This window comes from Loxodonta africana, chromosome 3 (genome assembly GCF_030014295.1).
Source record: "Loxodonta africana isolate mLoxAfr1 chromosome 3, mLoxAfr1.hap2, whole genome shotgun sequence".
Lineage (NCBI taxonomy): Eukaryota > Metazoa > Chordata > Mammalia > Proboscidea > Elephantidae > Loxodonta > Loxodonta africana.
This window is the reverse complement of record NC_087344.1, coordinates 7760747-7773232: the sequence shown is the minus strand read 5'-3', so window position 1 is coordinate 7773232 and position 12486 is coordinate 7760747. Positions and strand designations below refer to the sequence as shown.

At 48.7% G+C, this 12486-nt stretch overlaps 1 protein-coding gene across 1 annotated transcript in view; it reads left to right on the top strand.

Annotated features, from left to right (window-relative positions):
• Positions 1 to 12486, top strand: part of PTPRS (protein tyrosine phosphatase receptor type S) — a 132125-nt gene that overhangs the window by 63908 nt on the left and 55731 nt on the right. Inside the window, exon 5 of the mRNA XM_064280341.1 lies at positions 12213 to 12401. Within this exon, the coding sequence (XP_064136411.1) occupies positions 12213 to 12401 (189 nt within the window). The remainder of the gene's footprint in view (positions 1 to 12212; positions 12402 to 12486) is intronic.

Here is a 12486-nt window from a genome sequence, read left to right as displayed (position 1 = left end):
TAATCATGCCCCAACTCAAAAAGGCTCAAGCAAGAAAAAGAATTACTTGCACTCTCAGCTGCTAAACAGAAGGTTAGAAGTTCAAACCTACCCAGAGGTGCCTCGGAAGAAAGGCCTGGCAATCTACTTCTGAAAAATCAGTCACTGAAAACCCTGTGGAGCATAGTTCTCCTCTGACACACATGAGGTTGCCATGAGTTGGAATCGACTTGATTGACAGCAACTGGTTTTTGTGTAATTAAAATGTCCACAATTCAAGTCTAGCTTCAGGTTCAGCTGGATCCAGGGGCTCATGTAATGTTCTCTGGGCTCAGCCTCTCTCTACCTCTTGGCTTTTCTTCCGTATTGTCTTCATCATCAGTAAGATGCTTCCCCCAATTTTCTCCAGATACAGGCCCTCACCCAAAAAGAGGAGCAGATGACCCAGCGCTGCTGCTCATTGGGCCAGCTTAGGTCACGTGCCCATCCCTGAGCCAGTCACTACTGCTGGGCGGTTCTAATCTCTGATTGGCCAGACTCCTCTCTGGAGCCAAGGGTTCCCAGCCCACATAGAAGGGGGGCTGGTAAGGGGTGATGAATCGATGCTAGACAAGTAGATGTTGGGCAGGCACTTCCACCATGCGTTCACATGGGCCCTTTGGAAACATCGCGTAGCTGGGCTGCTTACTGGCCTCATCCAGGTGGGCCAAGGGCTCAGGGAAATTGCTTCCTTGTTATAAAACAGCATCGTTCAGACGGCCTGGACACAAACCCATTCTCAGCTGCTCCCTGCCTCCTTTTCCAGTACAGTCTGGTTTTAGCTTAGGAGTTGAAGGTTTGGCACTAGGACCAGACAGCCAGAGTTCAGATCTTGGTGCTGCCGCTTTGTTGCTGTGTGACCTTGGGTGGGTTAATGAACCACTCTGAGCTGTAGTTTCGTCATCTCGAAAGTGGGGCAGTAACAATGCCTTCCACGAGGGTAATTATGTGACCAGATGAATGAGCGATACAAGCAAAGAGACAAGCACAAGGCCAGGCAGGCAGAAAGCACTTGGTCAACCCTATCTATTGGTTATTATTATTGTTGTCATTGCTATGGTTCTGGTTTTAACAAGAGGGCTGTAACTAGCCCTTCTGCAGCCCTGAGGTAGGTGGGTTCTGCTGTCACCTACAGGTACAACTGGTCCCTCTCTCATCCTTGGGTGCAAGACAGACCCTGCTGTTCACTAGGGTGTGAGCCCACCTATTACCTCCCAGGGTGGACTTCTCCTGATGTCCTCCGGGGCAGTGGAGCCTCGGTCAGCCTGAAGTCCTGGGAGGAGGCGTCATGGTATCCCCGGGGGCACTTTGTCCCACCCCCTGGGTGCACGAAGCTGGGTAGCTTTACGGGCATGTGACCTAGGCACTCACAAAGGACCCTGTGCCCCAAACCCTCCCCCCCGCCCCCTTGGTTTAATAGTGTGTGGTCGCTGGCTAGAAATTCGTAATACTTTTTGACCCAGGGACGGCACAGTTTCATTTTGCACTTCATTGTTGTTAGTTTCTGTCGAGTCAGTTCCGACTCATAGCAACTCCATGTGTGCAGAGTAGAACTGCTCCAGGGGGTTTTCAAGGCTGTGACCTTTTGGAAGCAGATCACCAGGTCTTTTTTCCGCATTACCTCTGGGTGGGTTCAAACCACCAGCGTTTTGGCCAGTAGTCAAGTGCTTAACCTTTTGCTCACCCAGAGACACATTCATTTTGTACTGGGCCACGCAAATCCTGTAAGCTAGTCCTGTTGGGGGAGCGGGGGGTGGTGGGGAGGAGCCTGACGCCCTGCGTCCCTCTTCCCAGCAGATATTTTTGCCCTGACCTTTCCCTGGCACAGAGAGAATGTCCTGCCTTCTGTGTGCCCCGCGCCAGCCGCCATTCCGAGCGCTCCCAGAGTTAAAAGGACAAGCTGTGAATCTATTAACCGCCTATCCCTGGGAGGTTGGGAAGGACGCCTCCCCTCCCTGCCCCCCACCAGGGCCCCTCCTCTTCCTCTGTTCTTTGGCTGCTCAGAAGGACAGGGTGCATGGGCAGGGGACACCCACCCCAGGCCCAGCCCCCAGGCCGGGCTGTGGGGCTGCTCCGGGCAGCTCCCAGCGCTCCCTGCCTCCCTCTGCCAACGCCATCTGATTGCAGACCCCGCGCACGCCTCATTCACTGTTGTTTTAATTAAACTCCGAGGAATTAGGCACAATGTGGGCCGCGATGAACATTTTTGTTTAATTAGGAGCCGCGGCCGCCCCCCGCCCCCACATGTGCTGGCTCCCCTCCCCTTGAGCTGCCACCCACAGGCGCGCCGACCCCCCACAGGGCTGCATACCCACTGGGGGTGTGTGTGTGCACGTGGGGGGTGCAGGGACAGGCACGGGGAGGGCACACATGACACATGCTCACGCGCGCACCCACGCAGAGAGAATGCGAAGACACCTAAAGAGACACGTGTACACGTGTGTGCACACAGGCACACACGGACCCTTGCTGAGCCCACTTGGCTTTGTGAGACCTCTCATGTAGTCATGGGGAGCCAATGAGAGCCAGCTGTGACGTTAGCCCGGGTTTGGGTTGCAGAAGGAGAATGGGGCCTGGACTACCTTGGGCGGGTCTCATGCTGGCTGTGTCCAGCCCCGGTTTGGGAGCTCTTCAGCCAGCCCTGCCCAGCTTCCTCTGGGCCCGGCCAGTTGTTGTTAGTTGTGGCCAAGTGGTTTCTAACTGTTGCCAATTCCGTGTGTGCAGAGTAGAACTTCTCCATTGGGTTTTTAAGGCTATGACCTTTCAGGAGTAGATTGCTAGGCCTTTCTTCTGAGGTGGATTCGAACCACCAACCTTTTGGTTAGTAGTTAGCACTTAACTGTTTGCATCACTCAGGGACTTAGCCGGGCTAGAGCTGGGTTCAAATTCCAGCCCCACTTCAGCCTGGCTACATGACCTCGGGCAGGTGTGCACCAGCCTGAGCCTCAGCGCAATGGGCTGCATCTCTGAGGGGGGTGGTGAGGGAATGCAAGGGTGCCTGTACAGTGCCCGGCATGTAGTTAGCACTTGTGACTTAGCGTTTGGTACTTGGGACTGGGGTGATTTTCTTTCCTCCACCCAGAAACCCCTGGGCTGGACAGAACTATAGTTCTCTTGCTCCGTCAGGGAAAGGGAGGGGATTCTGCCCCTACCTGCTGCTCCCTTGTGCCATCTTGGCCTCTTGCCCCCCTAAGTCATGCCCGAGGCTCAGTCCCTTCCCAAGTTGGCCCCTCTGTCCCCAGCCCCCTAATCCTGTGCCTCGTGCCCCTTCTGGGCATTACAAGCAGATATGTGTATATTGTTTCCTTTTTACACAAACAGCAGCATTGTCTACACCAAGAGTTGGCAAACTTTTCCTGCAAAGCTCCAGAGAGTAAATATTTTTGGCTTTGCAGGCCAGACGGTCTCTGTCGCAACCACTCAACTCTGCCGTCATAGCACGAAAGCTGCCATAGACCATGAATAGGCGAATGGACGTGGCTGGATTCCAATAAAGTTTTATTTACAATAACAGATGGTGGTTCGGATTCGGGCCGGGGGCCATAATTTGTGACCTTTGGTCTAATACCGTCCTTGGCTTTGAACTTTTTCCACTTAGCATTGTCTTGGAAATTGTTCTGAAATTTGTAAATTGATTCCCTCTGTTTTTTTCAATATCCCATTCCACGCTGGCCTGGCCCCTGTGTAACAAGTCCCCTATTGACAGATGTTTAGTTTGTCTCCAGCCTTTTGCGGTTCCAACTAGTGCCTCAGGGATAACTCCATGCAGCCTTCTGTTAGTGCGTGAGAACACAGAGACTGGAGATGTTGAGCTGAGGGGCCAGGGCTTTGCGTGGATGGCACCAGACTGTCCCTTCCCAGCACAAGTTGTAACCAGCAGAATTCCCACCAACTGTGGTTGACTGTCTTTTTCTCCTCAGTCTCTCACCAGCACCGTTAATTACTTTTTGTGTGGTTTGTTGTTTTTTTTTTTTGGTTTTGTTTTGGAGAACAACCAGGTGTATAGAGATTTGTTGTGTAAAGAAAGCCTACTGGAATGTTGTTTCACTTATCTTTTGTGTGTGTGTGTGTGTGTCTGCATGTATGTGTGTATATATGTACGTATACATGAATCAACTTGACGGCAAGTACGTATATACTTCTGTGTGTGTGGATATGAATGCGATACATATATGTGATATATATATATATATATATATATGTTACCATCTTAACCGTTCAGTGGTGGACTCACAGCTTCCATGTGGGAAACCCGCGTTTGATTTCTGGCTAATGCACCTTACATGTAGCCACCACCCACCTGTCAATGGAGGCTTGAATGTTACTGGGATGGTGAACAGGCTGCAATGGAGCTTCCTGACTAAGACGGACTAGGGAGAAAAGCCTGACAATCGACTTCCGAAAGTCAGCCAGTGAAAACCCTGTGGATCGCAGAAGTCTGATCTGCAACCAATCACAGGGATGGCGCAGGACCGGGAGCCATTTTGTTCCGCTGGGCACAGGGGCTCCATGAGACAGGAGCCGACCAGACGGCAGATACCAGCAACTTCTTAGAGCAGTTTTAGGTTTTTAGAAAAGTGGTGCAGAAAATACGAGAGTTCTTGTATGCCACCTCTTCCCTTGCACATTCTGTCCCCTGTTGTCACCGTCTTGCATTGATGGGAAGCATTTATTATGGTACATAAGCTGATATGATACATTGTTATTAACTAAAGTCTGTGTGGGTTCTGACAAATGCATAATGTCATGTGTCCGCCATGACAGTACCACATGGAATCACTGCCCCAAAATGCCCTGTGTTCCTCCTACTCATCGCTTCTCCCCGCCCCCCGAGCCCCTGGCAGCCGCTGATTTTTTCACTGTCTCTGTTTGGTGCAAACAGTGAATGCGCAGGGCTGCTAACTCAAAAGTTGGAGGTTTGAGCCACCCAGAGGTGCCTTGGAAGAAAGTCCTGGAAGTCTACTTCCAAAAAGTCAGCCATTGAAAACCCTACGGAGCCCAGTTCCTCTCTGACACACATGGGGTCTCTGTGAGTCAGGGTTGATTTATAGTTTATAGTTTTGTGTTTTCCAAAATGTCTTGTAGTCATAACCATACACATTGCCACATTGTTGCCCACTGTCAAGTGAATGGGGGTCTAGTGGTTGTTTGAATTTGTGCTGAGAAGGCTGTGCCGCTGTGGGCCCTTTGTCCACCACCTGGCCCAGGTGAGAGCCCAGAGCAGAGCTGGGGGTTCAGGAATCAGCAGGAGGAGCCTGAAGTACAGGTTTGGAAAGGGAAAATGCGGACACAGGAGCCAGTGGGCCTGTCTAGGAGGTCCTTGAGCTGCCTCCCTGCCCTGGCACCGATGCCGGCTAAATTAGGCCACGGAGCACGTTACTGCAGTTTGCCGAGCGCTTGAACGGAGTGAGCCCATCCATTAGCCTGCCTGCCTCATCCATTAGCCCGAACCACATTCCTGCCACTCCCGATGCTCAAATCACTGGGGCCACTGGTTGCTGCAATTCAGGGATGGGAAGCTTCCAGGGAGGTCTTTCTATTTTCTCCTCCTCACAGCCCACCCCTCAACCACTGAGGGAGGTCAGGTCCTGGCGGATGAACAGGGAGACTGGAGTGGAGATGTAGCGCCTCTCACAGCAACTGAGATCGAGCCATTCATTCATTTATTGAGCACCCACTGTGCGCAGCCTGACCCTGGGTGCTAGGGACATGGGGGTGCTAGGGATGCATAATTATAACCAGAGTCTGTGCTCTGGAGAAGGGAGCCGTGGTGGTGTAGTTGTCGAGCGCTGGGCTGCTAACTGAAAGGTTGAGGTTCAAATGTAGCCAGTGGCTCCTTGGGAGAAAGACTTGGTGATCTGCTCCCATAAAGATTGTTGTTGTTAGATACATGAGAAAATGCTCTCCATCATTAGCCATTAGAGAAATGCAAATTAAAACTACGATGAGATTTCATCTCACACCAGCAAGGCTGGCATTAATCCAAAAAACACAAAATAATAAATGTTGGAGAGGCTGCGGAGAGATTGGAACTCTCATACACTGCTGGTGGGAATGTAAAATGGTACAACCACTTTGGAAATCCATCTGGCGTTATCTTAAACAGTTAGAAATAGAACTACCATACAACCCAGAAATCCCACTCCTGGGAATATACCCTAGAGATACAAGAGCCTTCATACAAACAGATATATGCACACCCATGTTTATTGCAGCTCTGTTTACAATAGCAAAAAGCTGGAAGCAACCAAGGTGTCCGTCAACAGAAGAATGGTTAAATAAATTGTGGTATATTCACACAATGGAATACTACGCATCGATAAAGAACAGTGACGAATCTCTGAAACATTTCATAACATGGAGGAACCTGGAAGGCATTATGCTGAGCGAAATTAGAGGCAAAAGGACAAATATTGTATAAGACCACTATTATAAAATCTTGAGAAATAGTAAACCTGAGAAGAACACATACTTTTGTGGTTATGAGGGGGGGAGGGAGGGAGGGAGGGAGAGGGTTTTTTATTGATTACTCAGTAGATAAGAACTGCTTTAGGTGAAGGGAAAGACAACACTCAATACATGGAAGGTCAGCTCAATTGGACTGGACCAAAAGCAAAGAAGTTTCCGGGATAAAATGAATGCTTCAAAGGTCAGCGGAGCAAGCGCGGGGGTCTGGGGAACATAGTTTGCGGGGACTTCTAAGTCAATTGGCAAAATAATTCTATTATGAAATCATTCTGCATCCCACTTTGAAATGTGGCGTCTGGGGTCTTAAATGCTAACAAGCGGCCATCTAAGATGCATCAATTGGTCTCAACCCACCTGGAGCAAAGGAAAATGAAGAACAGCAAGGTCACACGACAACTAAGAGCCCAAGAGACAGAAAGGGCCACATGATCCAGAGACCTACATCATCCTGAGACCAGACGAACTAGTTGGTGCCCGGCCACAATTGATGACTGCCCTGACAGGGAGCACAGCAGAGGACCCCTGAGGGAGCAGGAGATCAGTGGGATACAGACCCCAAATTCTCATAAAAAGACCAAACTTAATGGTCTGACTGAGACTAGAGGAATCCTGGCGGCCACGCTCCCCAGACCTTCTGTTGGCACAGGACAGGAACCATCCCCGAAGACAACTCATCAGACATGAAAGGGACTGGTCAGCAGGGGGGGAGAGAGATGCTGATGAAGAGTGAGCTAATTATATCAGGTGGACACTTGAGATTGTGTTGGCAACTCTTGTCTGGAGGGGGGATGGGAGGATAGAGAGAGAGGGAAGCCGGCAAAATTGTCAAGAAAGGAGAGACTGAAAGGGCTGACTCAAGAGGGGGAGAGCAAGTGGGAGTAGGGAGTGAGATGTATGTAAACTTATATGTGACAGACTGGATTTGTAAACGTTCACTTGAAGCTTAATAAAAGTTATAAAAAAAAAAAAAAAAAGATTGTTGTTGTTGTTAGGTGCCACTGAGTTGGCTGCAGCTCATAGGGACCCTATGCACGACAGAATGAAACTCTGCCCGGTCCTGAGCCATCCTCACAGTCATTGTTATGCTCGAGCCCATTGTTGCAGCCACTGTGTCAGTCCATCTCGTTGAGGGTCTTGCTCTTTTTCACCGACCCTCTAAGTCTACCAAGTATGATGTCCTTCTCCAGGGACTGGTCCCTCCTGGTAACAACATGTCCATGTCCAAAGTATGTGAGATGAAGTCATGCCATCTTTACTTCCAGGGAGCACTGTGACTGTATTTCTTCCAAGACAGATTTGTTCATTCTTCTGGCAGTCCATGGTGTATTGAGAAATCTTTGCCAACACCATAACTCAAATTTTTCAATTCATAATTCAGATCAATTCTTCTTTGGTCTTCCTTATTCATTGTCCAGCTTTCACATGCATATGACGAGATTGAAAATACCACGGCTTGGGTCAGGCACACCTTAGTCTTCGGGGTGACATCTTTTTAACACTTCAAAGAGGTCTTTTGCAGCAGCTTTGTCCAATGTAATACTTTGATTTCTTAACTGCTGCTTCCATGGGTGTTGATTGTGGATCCAAGGAAAATGAAATCCTTGACAACTTCAATCTTTCCTCTGTTTATTGTGATGGTGTTTATTGGTCCAGTTGTGAGGATTTTTGTTTCCTTTATGTTGAGGTGTAATCCATACTGAAGGCTGTGGTCTTTGATCTTCATCAGTAAGTGCTTCAAGTCCTCTTCACTTTCAGCAAGCAAGGTTGTGTCATCTGCATAACGCAGGTTGTTAATGAGTCTTCCTCCAAACCTGATGCCCCGTTCTTCTTCATATAGTCCAGCTTCTCGGATTATTTGCTCAGCATACACATTGAATACCAAATCAAAGCCGTTGCCGTCAAGTCATTCTGACTCATGGTGACCCTACAGGACAGGGTAGAACTGCCCATAGGGTTTCCAAGAAGCAGCTGGTGGTTTCGAACGGCTGACTTTTTGGTTAGCAGCTGAATGCTTAGCCACTGCACCACCAGGGCCCCGTACATGTTGAATAAGTATGGTGAAAGGATATAACCCTGATGTACACCCTTCCTGATTTTAAACCACACAGTATCCCCTTGTTCTGTTCAAGTGACTGCCTCTTGGTCTGTGCACGGGCTCTGCATGAGCACAATTGCATGTTTCTGGAATTCCCATTCTTCGGAACATTATCCATAATTTGTTATGATCCACACAGTCAAATGCCTTTGCATAGTCAATAAAACACAGGCAGACATCTTTCTGGCATTCTCAGCTTTCATCCAAGATTCGTCTGACATCAGCGATGAGATCCATGATTTCACACCCTCCTCTGAGTCCGGTTTGAATTTCTAACAGTTCCCTGTTGATGTACTGCTGCAGCCACTTTTGAATGATCTTCAGCAGAATTTTACTTGCCCGTGATATATTCTTTGATAATTTCCACGTTTCGTTGGATCACTTTTCTTTGGAATGGGCACAAATATGGATCTCTTCCAGTCAGTTGGCCAGGTAGCCATCTTCCAAATTTCTTGGCGTAGACGAGTGCGCGCTTCCGGCATTGCATCCGTTTGTTGAAACATCTCAACTGTTACTCTGTCAGTTTCTGGAGCCTTGTTTTTCACCGGTGCCTTCAGTGCAGCTTGGACTTCTTCCTTCAGTACCATCGGTTTGTGGTCATATGCTGCCTCCTGAAATGGGTGAACATCAACCAGTCCTTTTTGGTGCAGTGTCTCTGTGTACTCCTTCCATCTTCTTTTGATGCTTCCTGCCACTGTTCAATATTTTGCCCGTAGAATCCTTCAATATTGCAACTCGAGACTTGAATTTTTTTTCAGTTCTTTCACTTTGGAAAATGCTGAGTGTGTTCTTCCCTTTTGGTTTTCTATCTCCAGCTCTGTGCACGTCATCATAATACTTTGTCTTCTCGAGCCACCCTTTGAAATTTTCTGTTCAGCTCTTTTTTATTTCATCATTTCTTCCAATGGATTTAGCTACTCTATGTTCAAGACCAACTTTCAGAGTCTCCTGACATCCATTTTGGTCTTTTCTTACTTTACTGCCTTTTTAATGACCTTTTGTTTTCTTCATGTGTGATGTCCTTGATGTCATTCCACAACTTGTCTGGTCTTCGGTCACTAATGTTCAATGCATCAGGTCTATTCTTGAGGTGGTCTCTGAATTCAGGTAAGATATACTCAAGGTCGTACTTTGGCTCTTGTGGACTTAGTCTGATTTTCTTCAGTTTCAGCTTGAACTTGCAAATGAACAGTCGATGGCCTGTCCCACGTTCTGCCCCTGGCCTTGTTCAGACAGATGATATTGAGCTTTTCCATCATCTCTTTCTACAGATGTAGTTAATTTGATTCCTTTGTGTTCATCTGATGAGGTCCACGTGTATCATTGCTGTTTATGTTGTTGAAAAAAGGTATTTCTGATGAAGAAGTCGTCGGTCTTGCAAAATTCTATCATTCAATCTTCGGCATCGTTTCTGTCACCAAGACTGCATTTTCCAGCTACTGATCCTTCTTTGTTTCCAACTTTTGCATTCCAATCACCAGTAATTATCAATGCATCTTGATTGAGTGTTTGATCAATTTTAGACTGCAGAAGTTGGTGTAAAATCTTTAATTTTTTCACCTTTGGCATTAATGGTTAGTGCGTAAATTTGAGTAGTAATAATAATGGATATTATCCTATCACTGACAGCGTTGTACTTCAGGATAGACCTTGAAACGTTCTTTTTGACAATGAATGTGACGCCATTCCTCTTCGAGTGGTCATTCCCAGCATAGTAGACTATATGATTGTCTGATTCAGAATGGCCAATACCAGTCCATTTCAGCTCACTAACGCCTAGGATATCGATGTTTATGCATTGCATTTCAATTTGGTGATTTCTAATTTTCTTAGATTCATACTTCGTACATTCCAGGTTCCGATTATTAATGGATGTTTGCAGCTGTTTCTTCTCATTTTAAGTCATGCCACATCAGTAAACGAAGGTCCCCAAAGCTTGACTCCGTCCATGTCATTAAGTTCGACTCTACTTTGAGGAGGCAGCTCTTCCCCAGGCGTCTTTTGAGTGCCTTCCAACCTGGGGGGCTCATCTTCCAGCACTATATCAGACAGTGTTCTGCTGCTATTCTTAAGGTTTCACTGGACAGTTTTTTCAGAAATAGATCACCAGGTCCTTCTTCCTAGTCTGTCTTAGTCTAGAAGCTCAGCTGAATCCTGTCCGCCATGGGTGACCCTGCTGGCATTTGAGCTAAGTTTCTCCTAAGAGTGATAGGGAGCCCTGGAGGTAGTATAGCAGGCGGGGAGTGTGGTCTGTCTGATGTTTTAAAGGCTGTCTCAGCTGCTGTAAATGAAAGCAGCATTTCCTAACCTGGGTGCTGTGGGTATTTGGCAGCCAGTTTATTCTTTGGGGTAGGGCCATCCTGTGCACTGTAGGGTGTTGGGCAGCATCCCTGGCCTCCACCCACTCCATGCCAGTATCACACCCCCCCACCCCCAGTTGTGACAAGCACAGATGTCTCTAGACATTGCTGATATTCCCTGTAGGCAGAATCTTTCTGGGTGAGAACCACTGGTCTAGATGTTAGTGATAAGAGATGCTTAGTTCATATTGGGGACATTTAGCTCATTGTACGATAGTACATGGAGCCCTGGTGGTGCAGTGCTCAAGCACTCGGTTGCTAACCAAGAGATCAGTGGTTCGAACCTAGCAGCTGCTCTGTCGGAGAAAGATGTGGCAGTCTGCTTCTGTAAAGATTTCAGCCTTGGAAACTCTTTGGGGCAGTTCTGCTCTGTCCTGCAGGGTCACTATGAGTCGGAATCAACTTGAGGGCAGTGAGTTTTGGTTTTGTTTTTGTTTTCTGTTTTTTTTGTATGTTACAGTACACAGAATGCAGTGGCTTAGGGGTAGAATTCTCCCCTTCCACATGGGAGGCCCGGGTTCGATTCCCAGCCACTGCACTTCATACGCAACTACCACCTGATTGTCTGTGGTGGCTGGCGTGTAGCTATGATGCTGAACAGGTTTCGGTAGTGCTTCCAGACTTGAGACAGACAAGAAAGAAAGGCCTGGTGATCAATTTCCAAATGTTAGTCAGTGAAAACCCTGTGGATCTTAATGGTCCATTTGCAAGTCATCTCGGGGATGGTGCCGGACTGGGCACATTTCATTCCATCGTGCATAGGGTCACCATGAGCTGGGGCCAACTGGACAGCAGCTAACAACAACACATTGTTGTTAGGTGCCATTGAGTCGACTCCGAGTCGTAGCGGCCCTATGCCAACAGAACGAAACGCTGCCTGTTCTGTGCCATCCTCACAATTATTGCAAAGTCTTGATCTCAACACTGGTATTTGGAGCCAGAGCCTTCACTGGGCTGGGGCTGTCCTCTGCACTGTAGCATGTTGAGCAGCATCTCTGGGTTCCACCCACTTAACGCCTGTAGCACCCCTTTCCTAGTCATGACGCCCACAAACGTCTGCAGACATCACTATGTGTCCCCCGGGGGCAGACTCACCCCCGGGGTGAGAACCTCTGATCTCTTCTGATGGCGCCCACGAGCCCTGCCAGGAGAGAGAGGAGGAGATAGGCTAAGGGCCACGGTCCCAGGGCCGCCTGGTTCCCAAGCCCGGAGTGACGGCAGCCCATGTGATAACCAGGCCTCTGCCCTGTTCCCTCCATCTCTGCCCACAGAGGACCAGCTGCCCCCCGGCTTCCCCAACATTGACATGGGCCCCCAGTTGAAGGTAGTGGAGCGGACACGGACGGCCACCATGCTCTGTGCCGCCAGCGGCAACCCCGACCCCGAGATCACCTGGTTCAAGGACTTCCTGCCTGTGGACCCCAGTGCCAGCAACGGGCGCATCAAGCAGCTGCGATCAGGTGAGCACAGGTGGGCCGCACGATGTGGGAACCACAGAGGGTGGCAGGAGGAGGGGAGCTTCTGTGTGCTCAAGCCTTTGGGAGC